This window comes from Astyanax mexicanus, chromosome 22 (assembly GCF_023375975.1).
Source record: "Astyanax mexicanus isolate ESR-SI-001 chromosome 22, AstMex3_surface, whole genome shotgun sequence".
NCBI lineage: Eukaryota > Metazoa > Chordata > Actinopteri > Characiformes > Acestrorhamphidae > Astyanax > Astyanax mexicanus.
In genome coordinates, this window is record NC_064429.1 from 23,881,980 (window position 1) to 23,908,554 (window position 26,575).

At 35.3% G+C, this 26,575-nt stretch overlaps 1 protein-coding gene across 2 annotated transcripts; it reads left to right on the forward strand.

The window, feature by feature from the left end:
• The first annotated feature begins 3,669 nt into the window (after positions 1-3,669).
• Positions 3,670-23,025, forward strand: LOC103043523 (long-chain-fatty-acid--CoA ligase ACSBG2). Of its 2 annotated transcripts, none has more exons than XM_022667623.2 (16): positions 3,670-3,774; positions 7,063-7,174; positions 9,169-9,259; positions 9,409-9,716; positions 10,373-10,644; positions 13,338-13,426; positions 13,544-13,664; positions 14,779-14,859; positions 15,409-15,558; positions 15,804-15,971; positions 16,280-16,461; positions 16,971-17,204; positions 18,073-18,290; positions 19,481-19,620; positions 20,673-20,916; positions 22,139-23,025. In XM_022667623.2, exons 3-16 carry the CDS (start codon positions 9,240-9,242, stop codon positions 22,210-22,212), a joined length of 2,301 nt encoding a protein of 766 aa, XP_022523344.2. In that variant the 5' UTR covers positions 3,670-3,774; positions 7,063-7,174; positions 9,169-9,239; the 3' UTR covers positions 22,213-23,025. The 2 variants fall into 2 exon arrangements, with proteins under 2 accessions (XP_022523344.2, XP_022523345.2); XM_022667624.2 differs by having other exon boundaries at positions 10,376-10,644.
• Positions 23,026-26,575: the final 3,550 nt, after the last annotated feature.

Sequence of the window (26,575 nt, forward strand, 5' to 3'; positions counted from 1 at the left end):
ATTCAAATCGTTTTGAATCAAAAATCGATTTTGAATCGAATCGTGGCCCCCAAAATCGGAATCGAATCGAATCGTGAGATAGTAATCGATTCCCACCCCTAATGAAGAACATTACCACACGGAACACCCATGGCTTAGAAATCATATTCACATTTAATGCAGAATGATTAACACACGTCCCACAGGTCAGTTTAGTGTTCTTTAGCTTCAATGAGAAACGGCAAAAGTAATCTGAGAGAGTACTAACTACTGTCCCATGACTTTTAGTAGGTTAGTGTAGTTGGTGAACTAGAAGTAACTTTAATTATTTATAAATTTGTAAAATGTCTTATTGATTGTGTCACTTAAAATTGTAATTGCTCTAATAATCAGATGGATGGTGATCTTAGTGAAACCAAATTTAGCTGAAAGCAAGTTAATTTACTGGAATAGACAGGCTATTTGTCATTCTGTCATGACCTGCTTCACTAAATTTAAATGACAGCGGTGGTGTGATCAAGTGACCTTGATAGCAAGGATATCAGGTTGCGTTTATAGTAACTGGAATTTCATCATTGTTTGCTGAACTGACAGGCCCACCTCTGTGGTGCAGAGTGCAGTATTTGTATCCTATTAATAGTATTATATTAGTGTCAATTAGCAATAAAAAATGCCAGTATTTATAGTTACTGTCCAGTACATAATTTATCTTATTAATCCTTCATTGTAGTTGACCAGATGAGCTGCTGGTGGAGCTGAACAGACCCATACAGTGTCTGAAATTTGCAAAGAAGGTCACAAGTGGATTCTTCTTACCAGCATGTTGTTTCTATGCATTAATATTATTAAAATCTTTTTCAGTAATATTTCTAATTCATTTATTAGTAATAGAAATCTATAAATAAACTTAGTATCCAATGGAGAAAAATGTGCACAATTTTTAGAACACGTTTTATGATTTGTGGCTGTGTATTCTCTAGGGGTGTCACGATTCTCTAAATCCTCGATTCGATTTCATTTTCGATTTGAGGGTCACGATTCGATTCGATTCTCGATTTTCTTGTTTTTTTTTCTTGTTATTATTTTATGCCTCATAAAATTTAAATAATATATTTATTATTATTATTATTATTATAAATATTATAAATATTATTATTATTATTATTATTTATTAAGATATATATGGTAATGCCATCTAGTGACTTTTTTTGGTAGCAACAGTGTGCACTATTAAAACAAGCAGTTTATCAGAGCTGTGTGTGGATGGCTGGTGAAACTGCTCATTACATGAAGCTGCAGTTCTTCATCCAACCACTAGCAGCAGCAGCACCCCGCTCTCTTCACTCAGTCACTACTTCAGTACAGCCCAGCCACGGGCTACAGAGCTCAGCCAGTCCGTTTTTACTGTTTCTGTAAACAAATAAAGGTTTTAACCCCACTAACCGGATAATACAGCTCACTACAGTTCATCTTTCAGCCCAAGCAGCTAACAGCAGCAGGTTAGAACAGCCGACACGGAGTCACTGCTCGGATTACATTATAAACAGGTCAGTTAGCGCGCTGCTAACCTCAGGATGTTTATAACTACGGAGTTTAGTGGACACACCACGGCCGCCAGGTAAGTCTTTTAAAGGCTACTGAAGACTATTAAAGGCTATTAGAGGTTATTGAAAGCATTATTGGGGGGCAGAAATCAGTACAGGCTGGTTAGATAAGTGATGTTTATTAACGTCATTAAAACAGATTTTGTCAGGTATTGTCTTATAAATATTTACACATAACTTATATCTCTCCTGAAAAGCTTTTATTTTAGTCAGAAACACGCTTGTGTTTACTTTATCTGAGAGAAAGATGTTTTTTTAATTCAATGGAAAGCAACAGGTGTAGTCAATTATAAGTTTAAGATTTTTAATCCACCTCACTGTGATCTATAGTCAGTGTTCTCAAGTCACAGTGACACACGCATTTCAGCGAGTTCACACGCTCTCACCTGCGCGCACCCACCCCTCCGTTAGATACAGATACAAAACCTGCGCGCCCAACCCCCGCCCCCCCTCCCCCGTTGGACAGATAAAAAACAGTGATCACACTCCCGCCGACTGCGCTCATGCAGTGGCTATCTCTATTTAAATGAATAGGATGCGCTGTGTTGGTGCCGCGCCATTTGCGTAGCGCGCTGCGCTATTTGCGTAGCGCGCGCGGGAGGGATCGTCGATCCTCTTTTTGACTTCGATACTCGAGATCGTGACCTCATTTCGATTCGATTTCGATAAAATATCGAGATCGTGACACCCCTAGTATTCTCATTTCTTCATATTTATTTTATGCATATTACATATTATTTGCAGATAAACAAACCCTTCTTTAATGTGTGACTGGGTCTTACAGAACACTTGATCAGTGCTGATAATCAATTTAAATCAAAGTTTAATTGAAGACTGCCTCACATTAGGTACATTATAATCCAAATTGCATGAAAGAGAATTTATCAGTATGCAATGTAGAGATTAAAAGTTTAGTGAATGTACTAATCATGTAAAAGTGGGTGTGCAGGAGGTAGTATAACAATTATAGTAATAAAATTTTATGTTCAGTAAAACTGTGCTGCATGTGTGGGGCGTAGTCATAGTTGTTGTCCACAACATACACATACACACACTACAAGTCAAATGTTTTACAACATTCTTATTTTTTGAGTTTACAGTAGTAGTGCTGTATGGCCCAGACAAACTGTTTTTATTTCCTCCTCGTAGCAGTCCAATGTTAAGCTACACTAATGGCACTCTTGCCATGTGGGTCAGCCAGATCTGATTTTTCCTGTACCAGTCTTCTCCAGTTTAGTGGTTACATAGTTGTCTGTGTCTTTCTTGTCTTCCTTTAGTTGTTATAATGAAAGTGTGACTGTGTTTGTAATTTCTGCAGTAGAGAGTGCAGTAACAATCTGTTCCAGTTCTGCTTTGCTATAAGGGCTTAGTAAGTTGTTATTTTTTAGAATCCATTTCCAAAGCTCAGTTTATTTCCATCTCTACTTACCAGCTGTAAGCTGTTTAAAATCCTTTTGCTAAAAGTTTAAAACTATATACTAAATATATTGTTTTAGCGCTTTTTTTTTTTTACGATATATTTTCACAGTAAAATTTTAATTGTCCCATTTCTGGGTATTAGTTGGAACTGAAGAGCACAAATGGCAAAAACAAAAGGGGGGAAACTGGTGTGCTTTAAAATATATTTATGTAAGAAACTTTTGCATCAAGTAACGCATAATATGGCTATGTTTCATAATGTGTTAGTGTGTAAAGTGAGAGCCTGAGGCTTAGACATATTCAAAGCATTCAAATGACATGTAAATAAGTGTCTGTATACTCTGGAAACACAGAGTTCACATTGGTAATAAGAAGGTCTTTTTATATATATATGTTTTATGGGTGTATATAAGTTGTTTATATTTCTGGGCTAGAAATACTCAATGTTTATTATGCCTCATTTACCAATCCGAACGCAGGAGGCGGGAAATGTACGAAAACGGGCGGTAAAAAATAGAGCACCTACAGTCAGGTTTCCTCTGTTACCTGTGGGCATAGCCATGTCACGTGACAGCGTAATACTGCTGAATGGACTTTCAGGAGTTTAAGGTGAACTCTGGTCAGTTTTTTTTTCCAGGTTCATCAGTCTGAACCTGAGGGCTGTGCCTGAGAGTGAAGTGTAGCGTTTATCTACCTCTCTATATAGTGTAATTCCAGGGCTGGGTGTCAGGACAAAGAGACACAAGACAAAGACTCTCTGCCTCTCCTGCATGTAAGTAGCTACTTTTATATGGAGTTAATATTGTTTTAATTGACTCTAGCAGCTGTTCGCAATATTTAAGCTAGACTGGACACTGTGCCTGCTAGAATAAAATATCTTCAATGGAAATACACAAACAGTATATAAACTTAATATATAAAAATATGATATTGTATATCATTTATTGGTTATTGTTTGTACAGTAACGTACAACAAATGTGAAACTTTAAGGTGGAGTGTTTGTGTGTGTAACGTTGCTTGTTCTCATAAACTGTAAAAAAAAAAAAAAAAAAAAAGCCAACATAACGCTCTGTGGCATTAACTTTATTTGATTTGAAAAAAATGTTTTAAACAAGAAATTAAAAACATAAAATGTATTTTACAATCTTAATATACAGCTCTGGAGAAAAATTAGATCACTTAAAAATGAGGAGTTTCTTTGATTTTACCAAATTAAAACCCTCTACGATGTAATTAAGAGGAAGATGGATGATCACAAGCCATCAAACCAAGCTGAACTGCTTAAGTTTTTGCACCAGGAGTGACATAAAGTTATCCAAAAGCAGTGTGTAAGACTGGTGGAAGAGAACATGCCAAGCTGCATGAAAACTGTGATTACAAACCAGGGTTATTCCACCAAATATTGATTTCTGAACTCTTAAAACTTTATAAATATGATCTTGTTTTCTTTGCATTATTTGGGGTCTAAAAGCTCTGCATCTTTTTGGTTATTTCTGCCATTTCTCATTTTCTGCCAATAAATGCTCTAAATCACCATATTTATATTTAGAATTTAAAAGAAATCTTGTCCGTTGTTTGTAGACAAAAACAACAATGTTAATTTTCCTCAAACATTTACCTATAAATAGTAAAATTAGAGAAACTGATTCAGAAACTGAAGTGGTCTCTTATTTTTTTACAGAGCTGTGTTCCATTATGTATTGATACAAACATACGTATTGTATTATTTTATTTTATAGGTATTTAAATTTGAACATGTTAGAACCTTATATTCATCTTATCGATTACTGGTATTGCATGCCATGTGGCTCTGGTCGCTTAAAATATTAATCCACCTCAACGTAGAAAGCTAAATCAAATTATTCACAATAATTTTATTTAATGGAGGTTTATCTTGTAACATTATATTTTAAAACATTACATAAAAATAAGTTAATGTAATTACCAAAAAGTTTGTTGCCAAAGGGTAGGTAGAGGGTTAACAAAGTTTAAATTACTATTTTTATTAGTTTAATTAAGCAAAATGCCTTAACAAAACGAAGTTAAATGTTAAGAGTCAGCAAGACATAATCTGGGGAAATATAGTGCACAATATAGATATTTGTCCTAGAGCACCACTGTTCTGGATAGTTATCTGTTATGTCCTGTAATAGAGGAGGCATGTTGATAGCTGATAAGTTGTATCTTTTGTTTTAGATAAAAGACAGTCTATTATGTACAGAACAGTGATACTCCAGGACTAGACAAAGCGGTGTAAAATTACTAGCATATTAACTGGTTTGCATTAATGTGGATAATACTGATATTGATGAGAAATCAGGCCACATTAGATATATTTTGGTTATTAGATTGCACTGGCCTTGATTTGGAAACTGCAAAGCATCTCTAGGATCCGGGATTAGTTATATGTTGTTTATATTACAAACCGTCACTCTGTGGTTAACACAGCACTGGTTTCAATGCTTTATGTATATATGACAAAAATGTATATCTTATTGTATGTAAGAGAAATATATGAGACAATAGGGTGAAATCCTTTATAATGTTAAAATTTTGGTATTTATTTGTAGCACCAAAACACAGCATGCTGTATATTTAAACAGTTAATATATAACTGTAATTTAAGTATAATATATAATTGAATAATAAGAAAATACTCTATTCAATTACATCTGGAAATTCATTGAAATGGTTATGCTGCTTCTTAATTGCAATGTTTTTACTGTACATTGTTGAGTGTTATTTGAATAGCATGCACCCTGCAATTAGAATATTATGTAATATGTCATGTTTTATATTTTATCTAAAACTATTCTAACTCTATTATTATTCTTACTAAAGTCATATCCTAGAAACGTTATGAATGCAGTAACAGGTGTGTGAATGTAGCTGACTGGCTGTAAAGAAAAAATGTGCATGTCAGAAGGCACGCAAGCACCTTTGACCTTTTTGCGTGGCATACAGTGATTAGAGCAATCAAAGAGCAGAATTTATATGATATGAATACTAAGGCAAAACTGGACATCATTTTACACAAGTTTTTATAAAAAAAAATTTTAAATGTATTTAAAAAGTATGTTTCTACTTTTTAAAGAGAAAGCAATTATAAAACTGCAATTGAAAAATATTTATTGAACACTAAACATTTTTAATATTCCAGCAGATAAACCAACAAAGTCATTATACATTATTCAGATTTTTTTTTACTTAATTATACAAACACCCACCCAATGTTATTTTCTGCCGTCTTCAGCCGAATAATTCAGAGTGCTAAATATTAAGCGCATCCCTAATAAATACATTTGGGAAATTATACTATACATTGCCCTTGTGTGATGTGGCCTCAGGCGGGTTTACCCGTTTTTGCATAATTGTGTTCAAAGGTTCAATTGAGCGCAGGCCTAGATGTTTCCACACTAATGTTGTAATTATGAACTTTGTCCTTTTGCCCCATTACAGTGGCGATGCCGACGTGGGTTATAGACCCACTATGCTGGGAATCAGTGACTATACCATTAGTAATGAGAAAAAGTGAAAAAAATATATATTTTTGCTATTTAAAGTATAGTCAGTTTCCTTGATTTTTTTAATAAATATAATGCTTCTTGAACTGCATTAGCTATGAGATACCCTAGATGGCACCAGTGATAAGGAATTGTGTGTAGACTGCCATGAATATACAGTAGAACCAAATAAATGGAACGTGAACCTGTAGCTGAATGAAGTGATAGGGTAGTGAAGTAAGAATAAATGGGTGAAAGGCAGACTGTTGACACTAAAGCCTAGTAGTGTGCCAGCTTTCATCACTCTTCTCTGATGCTGACTGGTCATTGGCACACTTTGCAGACTTTCAGCGTGTTGCAAGAACGTGGTCTCATATAAAGGGCACCAATGGAGTTGAGAGTGCCTTTATTGGGGGGATAATAGTGATATAAACGTAGTGCTGGGAGCTCTGGATTTGCTCAGATAATTTTGACGACTTATTCATATTTTTTTCTTATGTTTTATTTAAATTGCTATTATAATTAACACATATTTTATATCTTTTTTTTCTACAAGATTTATTCCTAAAAGTGAAAATTGTCCACAGTTTTGGGCAACCTAACCATTTTTAAGGACCGATCAAGAATACCATCAGCATTGCCACACTGCAGCCAAGAGCTTCCTCAAGGTACCTGGATTGACATACACCACATACAGTATTTTCTTGGAAGTAGCATGCTGATTGTAATATCTACAGCAATTGTTTTGTGCAATTCCTTACATTATTGGTGTAGGGTCTTATATTAGGTTGAGGTTCATTAAGTTTTAAATATGGTTAAATATTTTAAAGGTTGTTAACTGAAATATTTGAAGGATTCATGCATCTTTTTATCTGTTATCATCTCTTAAATGTTTTGCTATTATAAATATTACAAAACACCTTATGTATCACCTTATGTATTAGAGAAAGAGTTCAGATGCAGGATCAGATTTATCTAATAATTTACTTCAGCCGTTGGTGTGCAGATGTGTTTTACTGTCTACAAGGATGTAAGTGTATGTGAATGAAAACTTTGACTTTGTGTTTAGTGCATACTGGGAACAGAAATTTGATAACATATGTTTGTCTGAATCCAGTACCGATCAAATACACATTTGGCATATTTCATAATTTATTTAGTCAGGTTATTATTAATTTTTCTGATTGCATACAAAATAATACAGTTGGATGGTAAATTGTGGCGTCCCTGATAAGTTTCATGATTTTCCTTTATAAATCATCAGTTGCTTGGATCAGAAATTTTCAGTTAAGTATATCATATAGCAGACGAACATAGAGATACTTGAGAAGTGAAATGAAGTTTATAGGATTTACAAAAGGTGTGCAATAATATTTTAAACAAAATAAAGCAGATGCATAAATTTGGACACCCCAACAGAAAAATTACATCAATATTCAGTAGGTCCAGCCTCTAAATGTTTCCTATAGCTTCCAATGAGAATCTGACTTCTGGCTGAAGGTATTTTGGACCATTTTTCTTTACAAAACAGATTTTCAATAATATTCAGTTCTGGGGACTGAGATGATCATTCCAGAACGTTGTACTTGTTCCTCTGCAAGAATGCTTTAGAAGATTTTGAGCAGAGTTTAGGGTCGTTTTCCTTCTTGCATACCGCCAAATAACTCAATTTTAGTTTCATCAGTCCACAGTCCAAAATGAAGCTGGCTTGTCTACATGTGCTTTAGCATACCTCAGGTGACTTTGTTTGTGGCGTGTGCTCAGAAACGGCTTCTTCTGCATTACTCTCACATACAGCCTCTCCTTGTGCAAAGTGCGCTGAATAGCTGAACGATGCACAGTGACACCACCTGCAGCAAGATGATGTTTTAGGTCAGAGGTCAGAGGCCATCGTTCTCCTCTGCGTTTCTGAGATTTTTCTTGGCCTGCCGCTTCGGGCCTTAACTAGAACTTTGTCTGTTGTCGTCTGTTGTCATTTCCTCAGTATGTTCCTCACAGTGGAAACTGACAGCTGAGATCTCTGAGATAATATAATCTTCCTCTAAACCATAATGTTGATCTAATCTTTGTTTTCAGGTCATGTGAGATTGTGTTTTAAGGCTCTTATCCACTCTTCAGAGAAGATGCAAAGATGAGAAAAATTGTAATTGGCCACATTAACCCTTCCTCATAGTTGGATTCACCTGTGTATGTAGGTCAAGGGTCAAATTAGCTTACCAAACAAATGTTGTGTTCCAGTAATTAGTGCCAAAGCAATTCAAATTAATAAAACGACAAGGGAGCCCAAATTTATGCACCTGCCTAATTTTGTTTGAAGAAATTTATCACGGGGGCCCAAACTTCATACCACTGAAAATAACATTATTTTTTCATTGTTTGCTATAAATTATTTATTCTATTCTTTCAAACACTGAAAGTATTTTTTTGGCATATTGCGCAAAATAATTTTAGTTGCTAAAAATAGACAAAGAGTCTTATATTATGCGGATTCTAATTTAGTTTTACATATGGTCATATGTGAACATTTGTGGTCAGATAATTGTTTAAGGATGCTAACTGAAACAAAATGTTGAATTTATGAATTTATGTACATTTTGTTTTTTGTTCTTATTTTAAAAAATATTATTATGGTTAAAACACATTTTATTCTTTTTTCTATCAGATTTACTTCTATAAGGGAAAAGTTTCCACAACCTGGCACAACTCAACCATTTCCAAGGAGATCATCCCACAATGGAAAGTAAAGTCGAGAGGTGTGTAATATTGTAGCCTTGCATGCAAACCTGTAGCCTTCGCCTCAATCCTACGTAATAACAGTGGAAGAAATAGCTTGGATTAAATGTCACGTGTTTGTCTCCAAGTGGGCATAGGTGTAATGTTCTTTTGTTGCTCTCCTGCTAAGTTTCCCAAAGGTCTCCACCTCTATAAAAGATACCGACGAGGCACTCCAGGGCTCCAAGGCACAGCTTAACGGCAGCTGCTCAGGGTCATTAATTGGCAACGACAGCATGAACCACATGGGCAGCAAGGTGCAGAGGATCTCCTCGACAGATGATTCTGGGATAGACAGTCCAACTGTAGCTGATGGCAAGCTTTTGGAAGAGGTGGAGGCTTTATCATTGTCAGATTCAGCTTTTGAACCCAAAAAGGCATCAGTGGGGAATTTAGAGAATGCTGTGACTGGAAATCGAGGAGCCAGCAAGATCACCGGTATGATTTTTTTTGTTGTACTGTTCTGTCTGGATGGCTTATCTTTAGTCGGGCATCAGGAAGTAAATGGTCACCTGAACAGAAAATCTGTGCCAAATATGAAACTTAGACTTCCGTCAAGTATTGTTGGTATGTGAACTGTGCTAGGGGCTTGAAAATGTTGTTATTCAACTCCAATCTCCACAAATTCTGAATTACAGACTATACATTTAAACTGCAGAATTGTTTGAACACATCAGTATATTTTAGTTGCTACGTTTAAATACAATATTTTTAGATATTCAGTTTCTCTTAACTCTTAATTTCCCATGCTCTGCAAATCACCCGGTAACCAAGGGGCGTGTCTTTTCCCCGCCCTAACATTCTAGATTGTCATCACCATCACAGAAGCATTTTTTTTCCACAGAAACCTGATTGGTGACATTCAATAGCCTGTCAGTAACTTGAGCTTGTTCTTCCATCTAGTTATATATAGGCTTCAGACCTTCAGAGCTGTTAGTTGTCAGTGCGCTCTCTGAGTTTCTGGGTGGATGGGTGGATTTTCCTCTATCCTCTTGATTTGATTGTTTTTTTACCTAATATTTGTTTAGTGTAAGTAAATAAGAATCGACTTATCATGTCTGGTATTTGTTCTCCATGTTGCGCTGACCCACCAGAAGATGAGTCTATCCCAATTACATTTGAGGTGCGCCTGGCTTCAGCAGAGCAGTACTGGAGCTCAGCGCGGGATAAGGCTGTGAAGCTGAGGATGGCTGAATCGGGCCCGGGCTCTGAGGCTCCGCTCACAATCCATCAGATGTTTCAAGATACAGTGAATAAGTATGGAGATCACCCAGCGCTGCGATGGAAGGAAAACGGAGCTTGGACCACGCTGACCTACAAACAATACTATCAACATTGCCGAACTGCAGCAAAGAGCTTTCTCAAGGTACCTGCACTGACATACTGCAGCATATAGTAGGACTGTATGATTTTGAAAAAGAACTGATGTTACAATATTTACTACTTTAGTTTGCAATATAAATTGTGATATATAAATAATTTAATTTAATTTAAATGTAATTTGATTTCACCAGAAGTCTCTATTTTATATCAGTGGTCCAATAAGGCACATAATGTTATTTACTAGAAAAGTGCATTTCCTCAAGTAAAAGCAGGTTCTCTAAAATTTCCTAGGTGGTTGCTGTGGTGTAGCTACATGGTTGCTATGGTGAGGGATACTATAATTAGGGCTTAATATCATCACTGAATTCCCAAATCGATTCAATTTTGAATTTGTTTTCCTCTTCAATTCAATATTGATACAAAAAATATATTAGTATTTACATGAATCATTAATTCATTAGTTAAGAAGTTTTGTGAAAAAAGATTGATCTTTGGCTTATGTGAAAAAATATCAAATTAAATCAGATTTATTATCACATAACAAGTACAGTATGAGTGAAAACTTGGGTATATATTGGATTATTCAAATAAAGATAGATTTGAATAGATTTTTAAAAATCTATTAAATTAATAATGCACATCAATGAAGTAAAAATAATTAAATTATAGTATGCCGAAATAATTTGTCTTTGGTGAATATACAGCTCTTGAAAGAGACCACTTCAGTTTTTGAATCAGTCTTTCTGATTTTGCTATTCAAAGGTATATGTTTGAGTGAAATAAACATTGTTGTTTTGTATCTGTATCTAACGGAGGGGTGGGTGCGCGCAGGTGAGAGCGTGTGAACTCGCTGAAATGCGTGTGTCAGTGTGACTTGAGAACACTGACTATAGATCACAGTGAGGTGGATTAAAAATCTTAAACTTATAATTGACTACACCTGTTGCTTTCCATTGAATTAAAAAAACATCTTTCTCTCAGATAAAGTAAACACAAGCGTGTTTCTGACTAAAATAAAAGCTTTTCAGGAGAGATATAAGTTATGTGTAAATATTTATAAGACAATACCCACATCACTTATCTAACCAGCCTGTACTGATTTCTGCCCCCCAATAATGCTTTCAATAACCTCTTGTAACCCCTGGGAGCCAGGGGTTACACTCTAATAGCCTTTAATAGTCTTCAGTAGCCTTTAAAAGACTTACCTGGCGGCCGTGGTGTGTCCACTAAACTCCGTAGTTATAAACATCCTGAGGTTAGCAGCGCGCTAACTGACCTGTTTATAATGTAATCCGAGCAGTGTCTCCGTGTCGGCTGTTCTAACCTGCTGCTGTTAGCTGCTTGGGCTGAAAGATGAACTGTAGTGAGCTGTATTATCCGGTTAGTGGGGTTAAAACCTTTATTTGTTTACAGAAACAGTAAAAACGGACTGGCTGAGCCCTGTAGCCCGTGGCTGGGCTGTACTGAAGTAGTGACTGAGTGAAGAGAGCGGGGGCTTGTGCTGCTGCTGCTAGTGGTTGGATGAAGAACTGCAGCTTCATGTAATGAGCAGTTTCACCAGCCATCCACACACAGCTCTGATAAACTGCTTGTTTTAATAGTGCACACTGTTGCTACCAAAAAAAGTCACTAGATGGCATTACCATATATATCTTAATAAATAATAATAATAATATTTATAATAATAATAATAATAATAATAATAAATATATTATTTAAATTTTATGAGGCATAAAATAATAACAAGAAAAAAAAACAAGAAAATCGAGAATCGAATCGAATCGTGACCCTCAAATCGAAAATGAAATCGAATCGAGGATTTAGAGAATCGTGACAACCCTATTAGGAATCTAGCATGCATAGGCATAGAACATTATGGAGATTTGTTAAATGTTCAGTTGTGAGGTGGCATAAAGCCACTCTTCAGTCAATATTCAAACATTCAGTCAGGGCTTGGATTCACAGAAACATCAAAACACAAATGGACGATTCTTAAATGGTAGATTAAGCATTATACTAAACACTCTCTACCAGTTACTAATAAATATTAATAATAATATTAACCCTTTAAACCTTAAACATATTATTGTCTTCAATAGTTAAATAGTAGATACAAGTTCTTCTTGTTTTGTATATGTATGTAAATCTACTAAATTAATGTGCTTGCAGACTTAATAACTTGTATGATATTTTAATATGTGTCAATATATAAAGTTTGGACTGCTTTGTGTGTATGAGGTGTGTCTTGATCTATGTCTTGTACTTACTTCAACTTTTCACAAAATATTACTGGTAGTTAATTCTCATTTTTCTGTTATTGCATGTATCAAAATGTAAGTGGTACAACCCACAAAAGAAGTGACTGATAAAACAAAAATCTGTTTGGCTGAAATAATAAGCTCTTATACAGTGTGCTTGCATAAGTTGATCAAATCAAATTCTTTTTACTTTTTTATGTTTTATGTGAGGTACAGGACAAATAGGTCTGTTAGATACATTTAAACATTATATCAACAAAAATGCATGTTTGGAAAATGATTCTTTATTATTAATATAAAGATCACAGTTGTACTGCATGACACTAAAATGACTTAATCTTAACATTTTAATACAAGTGTGCAAAACATTCTAAAGTTTCAACAGTTGCAAAAGAAACTGGACTGGTAAAAATCATAATATGTAATTAACCCATGCCTGTTATCTAAATGTGATTATTGTACGTTTTGTCCTCCGTAGTTGGGGTTGGAGCGTTTCCATGGTGTTGGTATTCTGGGCTTCAATTCTCCAGAGTGGTTCATCTCAAACGTTGCCTGCATCATGGCTGGGTAATGTTTCTTGTGCTCTACACACTCTTAACTGTAACAATTTACAGGCAAGAAACATGAGCGCAACACCAAAAACACTGCAAGATCTGATCAGTGCAAATTCTGTTTGTTCTTCAGAGGCCTCACCACTGGAATCTACACCACCAACTCTGCAGAAGCATGCCAGTACGTCGCCCATAACTGTGAAGCCAATGTGATTGTTGTTGAGAACAACAAACAGCTTGTGAAAATCCTTCAGGTAGATAACAAATGCATTAATAACAGTTTGAAAAAGACACGTTACTATAACCTACTTCCAAAAAAATTTTAATTATGTAATGCAGTAGTGCAATTTTCACTTTAAACCACCATTGTTACAACCCAAAATCTGTGAAAGTCCCAGTATGAAAACACCAAATTAGTGTTTCATGCCTTTCCTTTAAATTTCCAAGATATTTCATGTTTTGTTTGGTCAATTTTTTTTATTTGTTAATAAATATTTATTCCAGAGTTTCAGGCCTGCAACATAATCCAAAAACTAATTGTGACAATTTATGGCTAAGAATTACTTGTAGTAATAATTGTAAGGTGATTGTATTCATGAAAAAAAAAACAGAAAATCCTTATATTAACCACGTCCAGAAGTGACGTTCACTTTTTTGGGCTCAGAGACGTCTGCAATGGACCATCACACAATAAAACAGTGTGTGGTGAGTTGAATCAGTATTTCAGATCTTTTTTTTGAAGAAGTGGACACTGTGAGATCAAAAGGACCATCCAGACTGTTGTCAGCAACCAAAAGCCAAAACTAGAGGTCTGTCATGCTATGAGACTGTGTCAGTAAACTTATGTGATGCAGCATTAATGCAGACCTTCAGCCCTTAGAGCAACATATGATGCCTTTAAACTTCATTGTCCATGGATGTCTATTCACTTTTAAACAAGACAATGAAAAACCACATGCTGCACAAATTGCAAAGGCATGGCTGTGAAAGAATGGAGAACTGGACTGGTCTGCATGCATTCCTGACCTTTCCCCTGTAGAAAATGTGAGGAGAATTTAAAAAAATGATAATTGCATCAACCCCTTAAGTGTTATGCACCTTAAGACATGTGAAGGAACAGGGTATACCTGAAATAACATATGAAACACTTCATCATCACTTGGATTTTTAAGTGCAAAAATTTTCATAAGTGAAATTTGAAATATATTGGGTTCATTCTGCTGCATACTGTCTTTTGGACCATTAGATCATTAAGACAGATTTGGAAAATGGCTTCTGTAGCAATCTTAGCCATTCTTAAAGAAGCACCTATAAAATAAATGATTAATTTGCGTAGTTTTAATGTAAGTTTTCTCTCTTTTATTTTAGGTTAAAGACCAGCTTCCACATTTAAAGGCTATTGTTCAATACAAAGGTGAACTGGAGAGAAAGATTCCAAATTTGTACACGGTAAGTTTTTTTAAATTACATATTTTCAAAGAAAATCTATGTTTGATCTACGGCTTGGAGGTTAATCAAATTATTTTCATTAATCAAACTACTAATTTAATGCAATTTTCAAAATGGGATAATGCTGATTGTACATCTTCACATATATAAGCTACCAGAGTGAATCTTAGTAGATAGACATTTGCTTTTGTCAGAAACCTGTAAAGAACTTTTATGTGGCAGTGATTTTCATATTGACAGGGTATGTTCGCACCGCGTTTAATATAAAATATGCTCACTATTCATATATATATATATATATATATATATATATATATATATATATATATATATATATATATATATTTATATATATATATATACGTAAAAAAAAAGTTTAGAAATTAAATGTAAAGGAAACATCACTTTCAATGCTCTCTGTTTACAAAAAAAAAACTGAAGTTGTTATGTCAAAACTAAAAATCCTATTCGAGAATCGCTCATATTTATTTATTATATTTGCTCCATATTTAAAGTCTCACAACATTTTTAAATATGTTTTTTTTGCAGTGGGCTGACTTCATGAAACTGGGTACAGATATTGCAGATGATCAGCTGGACGACCTGATTAACAGCCAAAATGCTAACGAGTGCTGCTCACTCATCTACACCTCAGGAACCACAGGAAACCCTAAAGGAGTCATGCTCAGCCATGACAATGTGAGTATATGCTGTGTATGCTCTAGCAACTTTTGACTGTTGTTTGACTGCTGGCCCACACCAAAAGACGCCTATAAATATATATATGTGTATAGTTATATATAAGTTAGTGAGTGGCTCTCTACATTTGGGTCCCGAGGAGCTTTATATAGCCTAACACTGATTAGATTGTTCAAGGCCATATTTAAAATAGCTTGCGAGGATTAATCAATACTACTTTCACCTCTTGATCTTTCTCTGCTCAGATCACATGGATCGCAAATGCCTCTGGCATGATGATCGGCACCAAAATGAAGGAGGAGTCATTAGTGAGCTACCTGCCCCTTAGCCATGTGGCGGCGCAGGTCAATGACCTGTGGGTTAGTATGAAGTTTGCTGGCACCACCCACTTTGCGGAACCAGATGCATTGAAGGTTAGTACTGTTTCCTTTTCCTTCTGTTTCTTATTGACTGTGTAAAATCTAGTGAAATAAGGTTTTTAGATTGATAATGCCACAAAGAATCACCTTTTATTTTCTTGAAAAAACCTACATAGACTATAGACGTCATGTAGTTTTTGCTCTCCAAGTTAAATACCTTGAATGCAGGACATCTTTTGGCGTGTCATTGTAAATGATTGACATAAAACTGTAGCTTTGATTTTTATGAATATTCACTGTTTTACATTGTGCATTGTGTATGGTAAATATTAGAACTTGGATTGTATGCTGTGTTTCTGTAGGGTTCTTTAGCAAACACTCTGAGAGATGTGCGTCCTACGTCCTTTTTGGGAGTTCCACGCGTTTGGGAAAAGATGCAGGAAGCGATGCAATCCATTGGCGCAAAGAATTCCGCCATGAAGAAGAGAATAGCTGATTGGGCGAAGGGGATTGGACTACAGACCAATTACAACTTGATGAATGGGTAGATTTAATAGACAATTGTTGTTTTTTTAATTAATTAAGGAACAAAATTATGCAGACACCTCATTATTTTATCTAACTAACTGTTAATTATTTATAAGTGTTTTTTACAAATTTGTTTCCCTGTATTTGTTTATATTGACATGTAGCTTTAGCTACATTGAATATAGAGTATGCCACTATCGTAGGCTTATATCCTAATATTTCATTGTAAATATTTCAAATATTTCACTCTCTGTATACTAAATCAATATGATACACAGAAGCAAATCTCCAGTTAATGCTCTTTAGTGGGCCAACTGACATTTAACATTTTTAACTACAGTGAAATCAGTTCTTCCAACTTCCAACACCTTCGGAACCTTAGGAATTGACTGATTGCTGAATGCTTGTCTTGATCAGAATACAAATTCCAAATTTTACCTATTTTTGGATATCAGAAAATATTTGTACTGTTAAAAAAAAATTCATACACAAAAATCATTGTGTTTTATCATATTTGATCTTCAGTGATACATCTGTACCCTGGGGTTTCATGCTGGCCAATAATCTGATCTTCAAGAGAGTGCGAGCTGCCCTCGGGCTGGACCGCTGTAGAACCTGCTTCACGGGGGCTGCACCCATCACCAAAGAGACCCTGGAATACTTCATGAGCCTCAACATTCAACTGTATGAGCTGTATGGCATGAGCGAGAGCACAGGACCACACACGTTATCCTGGGAAAACAACTTCCGTATTATGAGGTGAGCCCCTGAGGTTGTTTTCCACAGATACTGTACATGTTGTGTGTGCATTTTCACACCTGTGTCAGCTATGGATAGAACTTAAATTAGCTAAATGCTAAATCATGTGGCGTATATGTGGTGTATAGAACCATTAAAAAATATCTTAAGCATTTATGCTAACTGGAGAAGGCAGGACAGAGCAGGGGGTGGTAATGATCATGACTGCCAGTGTCTGGCTAGAATTTATTGTATCAGCAGACAAGTTTCACGCATATGTTTTTATCTTTATTTTACCTTTTTTATCATTTTGGTGTTATTTATTCCTTTATTTCTTCAACTGTGCTTATATTTTATTATTTAATCTCTTAATTTTATTGCTTTACATTTTAGCCTGTCTGCATATCCTTTTATTCAGAATTATTTTATTTTGTCTTAATTAAATCTCATATTGTTTGCTTGTTTTTATCATTTAAACTTATTTTTCAGTTACTTTTATTTTGTACATGCTCGGCTGCATTCAAAATAAGAGTTACCCTCAATGTATTACCAAGTGGAAATAAAGGTTAATTGATTAATATGAGGGGAGTCCATGCGCAATATTAGGTCCTATAAATGACATGCAATATCATAAATCATATTTCGGTGTTGAAAGAAAAAATACAATAATACATCATAGTTGAGTTTGGGTCTATTATTGTTCAGCTTGTATTAAATAATTATTATTAAAGCACTAAATTAGATTTTTTTCAATTCTAATGCAACCCTGAAAATCTGTGCAGAACCTTAGAAAACTACATGTATAGCTTTGCGCATTAAAGCTAGATTGAAAATGCACAGATTTACTTTCGCAAATGTCTTCAGCTTGTGCAATCGCATCTTCCCACAGCTGTGGTAAAGTGATACGAGGCTGCAAAACCAAGCTGGACAAGCCAGATGAGGACGGCAATGGGGAAGTGTGCTTCTGGGGCCGACACGTCTTCATGGGCTACCTCAACATGCCTGAAAAGACCGATGAGGCACTGGACACGGAAGGCTGGTTGCACTCAGGAGATCTGGGAAAGCTTGACCAAAATGACTTCATGTACATCACGGGAAGAATAAAAGGTAGATATGTTGTAGGTTTTTGGCTGCGGCGATGAAATGCTCGCTTTGAAGGTTGAAGAGAAATTACTGGAAATGTAGGATAGACAGGTCAGTTTAGTGTTTGCACTGGAGTAATAATAATAAAAAATCTAAAACCTAGCATTTACTCTCACGTTCTGGTCCTGTTCTGTGTCTTTTTTTTAGTTTGTCTCTGTTGTTTCGGCCCTCCTGTCTGTTTATTTTCCTTTGTATTCCTGCACGTGCTCTGTTTTCTCCCCCTCCGTGTCTCTGTCTGAGTGTTCTCACCTGTGTTCTCCCACGTGATTGTGATCTGTAGCTCCGCCCCCTCATTACCTGTTCCCCAGGTGTCTCACATTTCCGTTTCCCTCTTTGTGCATTTATACCCCAGTGTTTTTTTATGTTTCCTTTGTCTGTCTCTGTTGATTGTTTAGCGTTTTGTCGTTTTTTCTCTTTCTTGTTTGCTTTCCTATTATTTTTGTTACTTGTTTTAAGTTTACTTTTATAATTCCTCGTTTCCTCGGTTGTTTTGTAAGCCTTCCTGTTTGTTTATGTTTCCCGGTGTTTGTTATTCTAAATCCAGAAGCATTATTTTGGAATAGGTCGCCTTTTGCAGCTCTAACAGCTTTTGTGCTCTCTTCATTAGTAACTTCTGTAACTACACTACTCTTCAGCATTTAGACACCCCGCTCTGTAACTTTGCATGGCTGAGCTGCTGTGGATTCTATACTTGTCTACTTTTTTACTTCTCAATAATAACACTCACAGCTGCTGGTGGAATATCTAAAAGAAGAGAAATTTCACAAACTCCCTTCCATCCTATTACAGTACTATGTTTCAATTCAGTGAGCTCTTTAGGACCACACATTCTTTCATTAATATTTATTTGTAAAGGCAGACTGCATGACTAGGTGATTATTTTGTACACCTGTGGCATCAATACTGAATGAAACACCTAAATTAACTGACTGAGTGTCCCAACCCTTTTGTTTTGTATATATATAGTATATATATCTCGATTTGTAAATAACTTAATTAGCTTTGTAAGCTCTCAATAGCTTGTACTTACAAATCAAAAGTTATGTTTTTTCCTCTTTCTGTTAGATAATGATCCTATTCCTGGGACTGACATTATTTTAATGATATAAAAATCATATATAAAAAGAAATTAAAAGTGTTGTGTGTATTTTTAGAGCTGATCATCACTGCTGGAGGAGAGAATGTCCCACCGGTCCCAATTGAAGACGCACTCAAGGAGGAAGTTTCCATCATTAGCAATGCCATGTTAGTGGGAGATAAAAAGAAATTCCTGGCCATGCTTCTCACTCTGAAGGTAAGCGAGCCCACATAAAATAAATAACCACAGCATGGTGGGTACACTGTAAAAAAAATAGTCTCAGACTTAAACATTTCTAGTGTCCTTTTTACTAAAGGATTGTGGTCCTAGAATTGTGGTCCAATTAAAGAAAAATAGTTCAGTCAATGAAATATTATCTGTGAACCAAATACACCTAAGTTGGTCCAACTACATATTTTGCATTGTGTCGGCCAAAAATTCTCCTGACTATCCTTTAAGATCAACTAAAACAGTTAACGTGTTTAAATCACATGTTCTACACAAACCAAACTCACATAAGGAGCACAACACTATATTTTTTGTTAATTTAAGTTGGCAACTGAGATTGCTCAGTAGACCCTGTTTAACTAAAGAGTCAAACTGAGCATGTGCAGTAGTGCAGAGTAGTTGGCTTGGACTCAACTAGAGAACTACAATTTGTAAATTTTGAAACACCTAATTTAGTTAGGCCATTTTTTACAAGAAACTTTTTAATGTTAGTTGGGGTAATTAGTTTGCTATAGTTTACAATGCAATTCAATATTTATTGTTCAACAAATTACATTAAGAAGAACATTTCTAAGTTTTTTTTACAGTGTTTTTATTTATTTATTTTTTACTGATAACACAGGTTTGATATTGCGAGAAGTGTTGTGTTTTTTTTTTTTTTTTTTTTACCTGCTTTGAGATCAACTGTTGTGCAATTGGGTTCAACAACCCTCTGGGCTGGAGAGATACTAGTCTGTAGCGCTCCATCCCATTCATTTTTCAAAACAGTAATGGCTTGGAAAATGGCTTAGAAAATATCTTTTATCAAACTTAATTGCTGACCCCTTGTGTAACATTTGTATGTATTTGCACGCATTAAGCATTTCTATAAGTGCATTATCAACATTATTTAAATAATTCACCCACTCAACTCAAAATGTGAACATTTTGGAAATCAAGCGGTTTTGCTTCCAACTACAGTCAAAAGAATGAATTAAGAAGTCGTTGAGGAAAAGTTTTTCTATCTTAATAAAGCAAATCTCCCTGTGTTCATTCATCAGTGTAAGGTTGATGACAACGGTGATCCCACGGATGAGCTGACTCCACTGGCATTAGAGTACTGCCAGCAGCGCGGAGTCACCGCAACCAAAGTCTCTGAGATCATCAACAACAAAGAGCCAGCCATTTACAAAGCTATCCAGGAGGGTGTAAACATTATTAATGAAAAAGCCACGTCCAACGCTCAGAGGGTCCAGAAGTGGACCCTTCTCCCACGAGACTTCTCTATATCTGGAGGGGAGCTTGGTAAGTTGAGATATGTGCATTACTGGGTTTGTTAGCATTGAATCACAAGTGTTTCTTTACACTTACTTTCAGTTTGCATGCTTGCAGTTTGTTATTGTGCTAACAACAAAGCCTGATTTTAACAAAGCCTGATTTTTATGTAAACAGGTTTACAACATCAGATTCCCCCGTTGTTTTCTGAACTGTACAGCTTGTTCAAAAGTTACACAAGAATGTACAGTGATAGAAATCTAATCAGATATTGTGTTGCCTTGGAAAAAAACAAACAGAATGTACTTTACTGTAATAGATTAAGGTTAGATAAATGAGCTTGACCTCTATTTTAGATTGCTATAAATCCCATGGTAAAATTGGAACACACCAAAGTATTTACCATAATAATGCATAGTTTCCGCCCAATTACACCTCATAAAATACTTCATAAACACTCAGATACAGGAGTATTCAAACTCCAGTTGTAATTGTAATCAAGTGACAATATATGTCCAAATGTGTATTGATAACACTGATGGGCAAATACATGCACACCCACAACTTGTCTACAGTGTATAAAGAAGTAAGAACTGATACCGGTACCAAGCAAGGTGTGGGCTTGAGGACTGTTAAGTCTATTAAGCACTGAGTTGCGGAGCAGTGAAACTGTGTTCTCTGTAATGATGGCGCTCCATCCAATACTTTTAGAATGAGCTAGGGATGAGATGAGATGGTGATTATTCAACATCCTGTCCTCACTATGGCTCTTTTCATTGAAAGCAACCACAGTAATACTCACAGTTATGCTTCAAAATCTAGTAGAAAGCCTTCCTTCGACAGTAGAGACAGTAATATTTTTTCCTATTTTTCCTATAAAACTAAACAAGCAGGGGTCACAATATAGTACATAATTTTAGTCAGAGTTTGTAGAATCATTGAGACTGGACACATCTACTATTTTTTCTCACTTATTTTAAATTATTTGACATTTGTGAAGCTTTAGCAGAGAGTTTTAGCATATTGGAACTACTGTTTTCACTTTCCAGAGAACAGTTCAAAAACTCTTTTCTTCAGTGTCACTCATAGAGGGCATGCATGTGGGGGAAATCACTGTGGTTATACCCACTGAGTAGCAACAAAATAGACTGAGTGTCAGGGTTAGTGCTCATTATAAAGAATATATAATTAATATAAAGAAACTCTAATTAATTTAACTTTCACATTCTGTTTTTTTTTTTTTTTTTGACAGGACCTACTATGAAGCTCAAGAGGCCTGTTGTGTCAAAAATGTACAAAGATGACATCGACAAGTTTTATGAGTAATGCATGACAATCTTCGACTTGGACTCAAATTTAAGAATGTTAAACTGGACCAAAACACCTCGGTCCATTTACCTTTATATTGCTTAAAATATATTGACTTTTACTCACTCCACCTCACAAACAGCTAACAGGAACTGTTATAAACTGACACTCTGTGTATATAGCACCTTCCGATTATGACTGCACTATTTGTACATAATGGGCTCAAATCATAGCTAAAACTAGCACCCTCAACTTTGTACAACTGTGATAACTCTACTGTATCTGTGGTGAATTATGTTTGCTAATTTAACTACTGGGTGTTTAAATTTTTTATGCCTTATGACTATATGTCTGTCACTATTGCCTGGTACCTGACTTGGTAAATAATTTACAATAAGCAATAAACATGTAAATCTAGTTCACACAAAAAATTATGTAGTGGTAATCTAACGTGTTATTTAGCATCATGTACATTAACTGTGTTAATTTTCCTATAATGAGTTTACTGATAGCAATTCTGGGTGAATAATTGCAGGTAAAGCAGATCTACGCACAAGTTTAAGAGTATTTTAAAGTTGTCAGGAGATTTGTGTGAAAGTTGAAGTGTATCAGTGTCACAGGAAGAAAAAGGCCTCAGGGGGAACTACTTTTCTCTGGCCGTAGCCAGCATGCAGTGCATTGCATTAGTCTGTATGCAATTAGAGCAATATTATAATTTCACCTTTGCACAAATCTCTTCCATTATATGAAGAATTTAAATATTTACTGATATTGATATCTCACAATGCAATGTTTAAAATCGCCTTCAAATAAATTCAACAATTTCTTATATACTGATGATATTCTCATGTTTTATGTTTACAATATTTTTTTCTTTACAATACCTGTATGATAAATGTCATCCAAGGTAAATATTACCCAACAATATATATCACTAAATCTTACATAGTGGTATGTTGAGAGTACAAAGCAGTGTGTGAACTGTAAATCTCAGTAAACTAAAACATATCTGTGGGAAAATACTACATATTTCACTTTTAACACAAAGGAACAGAAACCAGTATTAATGGATAAAGTATAACAGGTGCAGATAAAAGAATCCACACTTCCTGCAATATTATCTGCTACAGAATGGGTCTGTAAAGCTTATTAGATTGCAGTAACCCAGACAGTACTTTTTGGATTAAACATTACATAAAGAAACTTGAATATATATTGTTCTTGTACACTAGCATTGTTTGTATTTAGCTGCTAGACCAGTTTTGTGTGCATTGTTCCTTTATAATAGAACTTCTCCTTCATTCTTTATTTATTCGCAAAATAACTTGGAGTGGTCTGGCTTAGGTTTCACAAACTATTTGTCTCATATTACAACAATCGATTATACAGTACAATGATAATGTGCCTTTATTCCTATATACTTGTATAGTACAATAAAATTATTTTCTCTACATAGAAGAGTACTGTGGCAGTGGCCTGCCTGTAAAACTCAAACAACGCAAAGATGGAACACCTGCCTCAGCTTGAAACCAGCCTCAGCCTCCACCTTTGTACTTGGAATGTTAAGATAATGAATAGCCTAAAGGTAACCTTAGAGTAAATCTGAGGTGAACAGTAAAAGTGTAAAGATTATCAGTTTGTTGCTCAAGTCACAATAAAATGTGGAGGTTTGGCTGCAGTTTGAACATATTTCAGATTTTATGCATTAAAACGTTTTTTTTTTGTATAAAACGTTTAAAAGTGCTGATCTCTTGCTTTAATCTGTTATCATAATGTAGCTATTTAAGAATTAGCTATAGGCCTACAGCTAATTCTTGATTTGCATAGTTCCTGAGATGCTAGATAGCTTTTTATGCAACACTAAAATAATTGTGACTATAACTAAAACTTCTAATATTATTTTGACAGTTAATGTAGGGCCCATTCTAGAATTGCGAGTTGGAAAAATTAGACGGAGTAAACTCTGTAATCACAAAAGAGTTGATTTTCAAGATTTTCCACCGTTTTGGGCCTTAGGCCTCAACATTCTAACCTCGACCTACACTCCACACGACTCCACTATACAGTCTGGCAGCTGAAGTGCGTGAACAGATCTGTCTCTCTGGATCTCTGAGGCAATATAATGTTTCAAAAGAGGGGTTTAGCTTAGCTCATAAATCATCTTTGTCTGGCTTTTCTGATTAGCAAATGCAGTCTACCACTTATGAACAAGTGCCCTGGACGTAAAAAGGCAAGAGAGATTAGTAACATGGCTTGTTCTTGTAGCATGAAGCATAGTTTTTACCTGAAGTATGCCCTTTTAACCCTTTGAACCCCAGCCTTTTATGGTGTGCGTTTTCTCTGTGTTTTTCAGTTCCAATTTCACTAGTTAATAACACAGTCATGTTAAGAATTTTTTTTCTTTATACCAGAAGACATTGAGCTGCTCAAATTGTCATTATTTTAGATGTAAATGCTTCTCATGGAATTGAGATGAATGTTTTGATAAAAAATTTGCCCAGTGCCCAGTTCAATTCACACATGAGTTTTCTTTTCAGTAATCGTTAGATTAAAATGTATATTAGTTGTAAGTATAAGAATTTTGATGATTGTTCATTACATGTTTCATTACTGTGACAGAATACATCAGCAGCACCAGGCAGATTTATATTTCTTGATATACCCACCTCTAGATTTCTCAAAAACACCTCAGATCTGCACGAGATCAGATGATATATATATTTTTTAGAAACATTAGGGTTCCCTGTTTGTCACAATGTATGAATCATGTTGGTGCATTGACGCATTCCTGATAAATTAAGCTGTACATACAATACTTGTTTTTTTTACGCAATTTGAGTCAACGGGGTTCTAAGGTTTAAAGAAATTGGATTTTTTTTTTCAAAAGTCAATGCAGCTAACAAATGAAGCAAGTTTCACCTGCTGAAGATGTTTTGGTAAAATGTTTAGCTCCACAGCTGGTTTAGAAAAAAAAAAAGACTCAAATCAAACCCTTAGGGTGCTTTCACACCTGCAAGTCCAGACTGTGGTCCAAACCAAGGTTCATGTGTTTGCTACATTGTATATATTTGGTCCGCTTATTTTTGTTTTCACACTGCAGTTTAGGGAGCGCACCAAAGACCTTTGTGTGATACTCCTATATGGCAAGCCAACTAAGCCAAAACGTGTGGGAAAGAAACGCCTCCACGCGTAAAAATATGACGTGTCCACACGTAAAAAAATCACGTGTACAGGCGGTAAAACTGTTCGTGTATACACGTTTTGGCATCTAACATCCAATCGGTAAACGCGCCTATGCATACATTTGCATTTTAATAAGGCAGCCTGACAACACATGATGTCATGCAACGTATTGTATTCCATATTCATAAGACGCTTACGTGGGTTACAACGCAGTGTCTACGTACCGTGACATAGCCCCATACATACTCATACACACTCTGCACGCAAGGTCCACATAACTGAAACGTTGTAATCATGTGTCTATGATGTACCCCCTATTTCACATGATGTAACCCCCGCCATTTTATATCCATAGTGTTTACCCTGCCTTTAGGTCAGTGCAATCATGGCTCTGCAAAATTCACACTCCGTCGATTTATGTTCCCTTGACCTGTATCATCTCTGCGAAGATGGCTGTTCACAATTCTGTTAAAGTTTTCCTGAAGCAATCTAAATCTTCGCCCTGCCATTGCTTTCAGTACTTGTTAGCTCTAAATAAATTACATTAAATTACAGTAAATTACATACGGGTTCCTCGCCATCCTCTGGGGGGGAGGGGGGGGGGGGCGTGCGCTCAAAACGAAAAAAAGACAATAAAAACACTTCACATCTATAAAACAGAGAATGCTAAAACAGTTTAAAAAAGCTATATTTTAATATAGCATTATTTGTATTGTATACTTTGGATGTCTATTTTATTAAAATGCAATTCATAGTATATATATATTAGTCATATTATTGTTATTATTATTATTATTATTAGTTTTTGTAGTACTAGTCATCTGCACAATAATCTATGGTTATTTTGTCATTTTGATTTGCTTTAGGACAATAAAAATGTAAAAGAAACTAATAAAAGATACAGAGAAATTGTGACTCTAAATTTACTAAATTCAGTGGCTGAACACCGAATGTTGTTTACTAGGGCTTAAAAAAGCAAAATTACAATTTAAAAGTATAACATTTTAAAAGTTAAGACTTTAAGTGTGGACAGTTAGGACTGAAATATTGTGTTTATATTGATTGTAGTTCATTTTTTTTATTTTTTTTTAGACCTAACATTTTTAATAACAGCCTTGCTTTAGTGTTAATTGTGCCGCTATAATACGACTTGACTTAATATGACTTTCCCTGTGGGATCTGTCTTACACCTAGCAAT

Excerpts from the sequence above, each read along its gene's own strand:
- LOC103043523 (XM_022667623.2), top strand. The coding sequence starts at position 9,240 with ATGGAAAGTAAAGTCGAGAG. Across the intron at positions 15,559-15,803 it reads TCATGCTCAGCCATGACAAT|ATCACATGGATCGCAAATGC; the intron begins GTGAGTATATGC and ends TTCTCTGCTCAG. Across the intron at positions 20,917-22,138 it reads TATATCTGGAGGGGAGCTTG|GACCTACTATGAAGCTCAAG; the intron begins GTAAGTTGAGAT and ends TTTTTTTGACAG.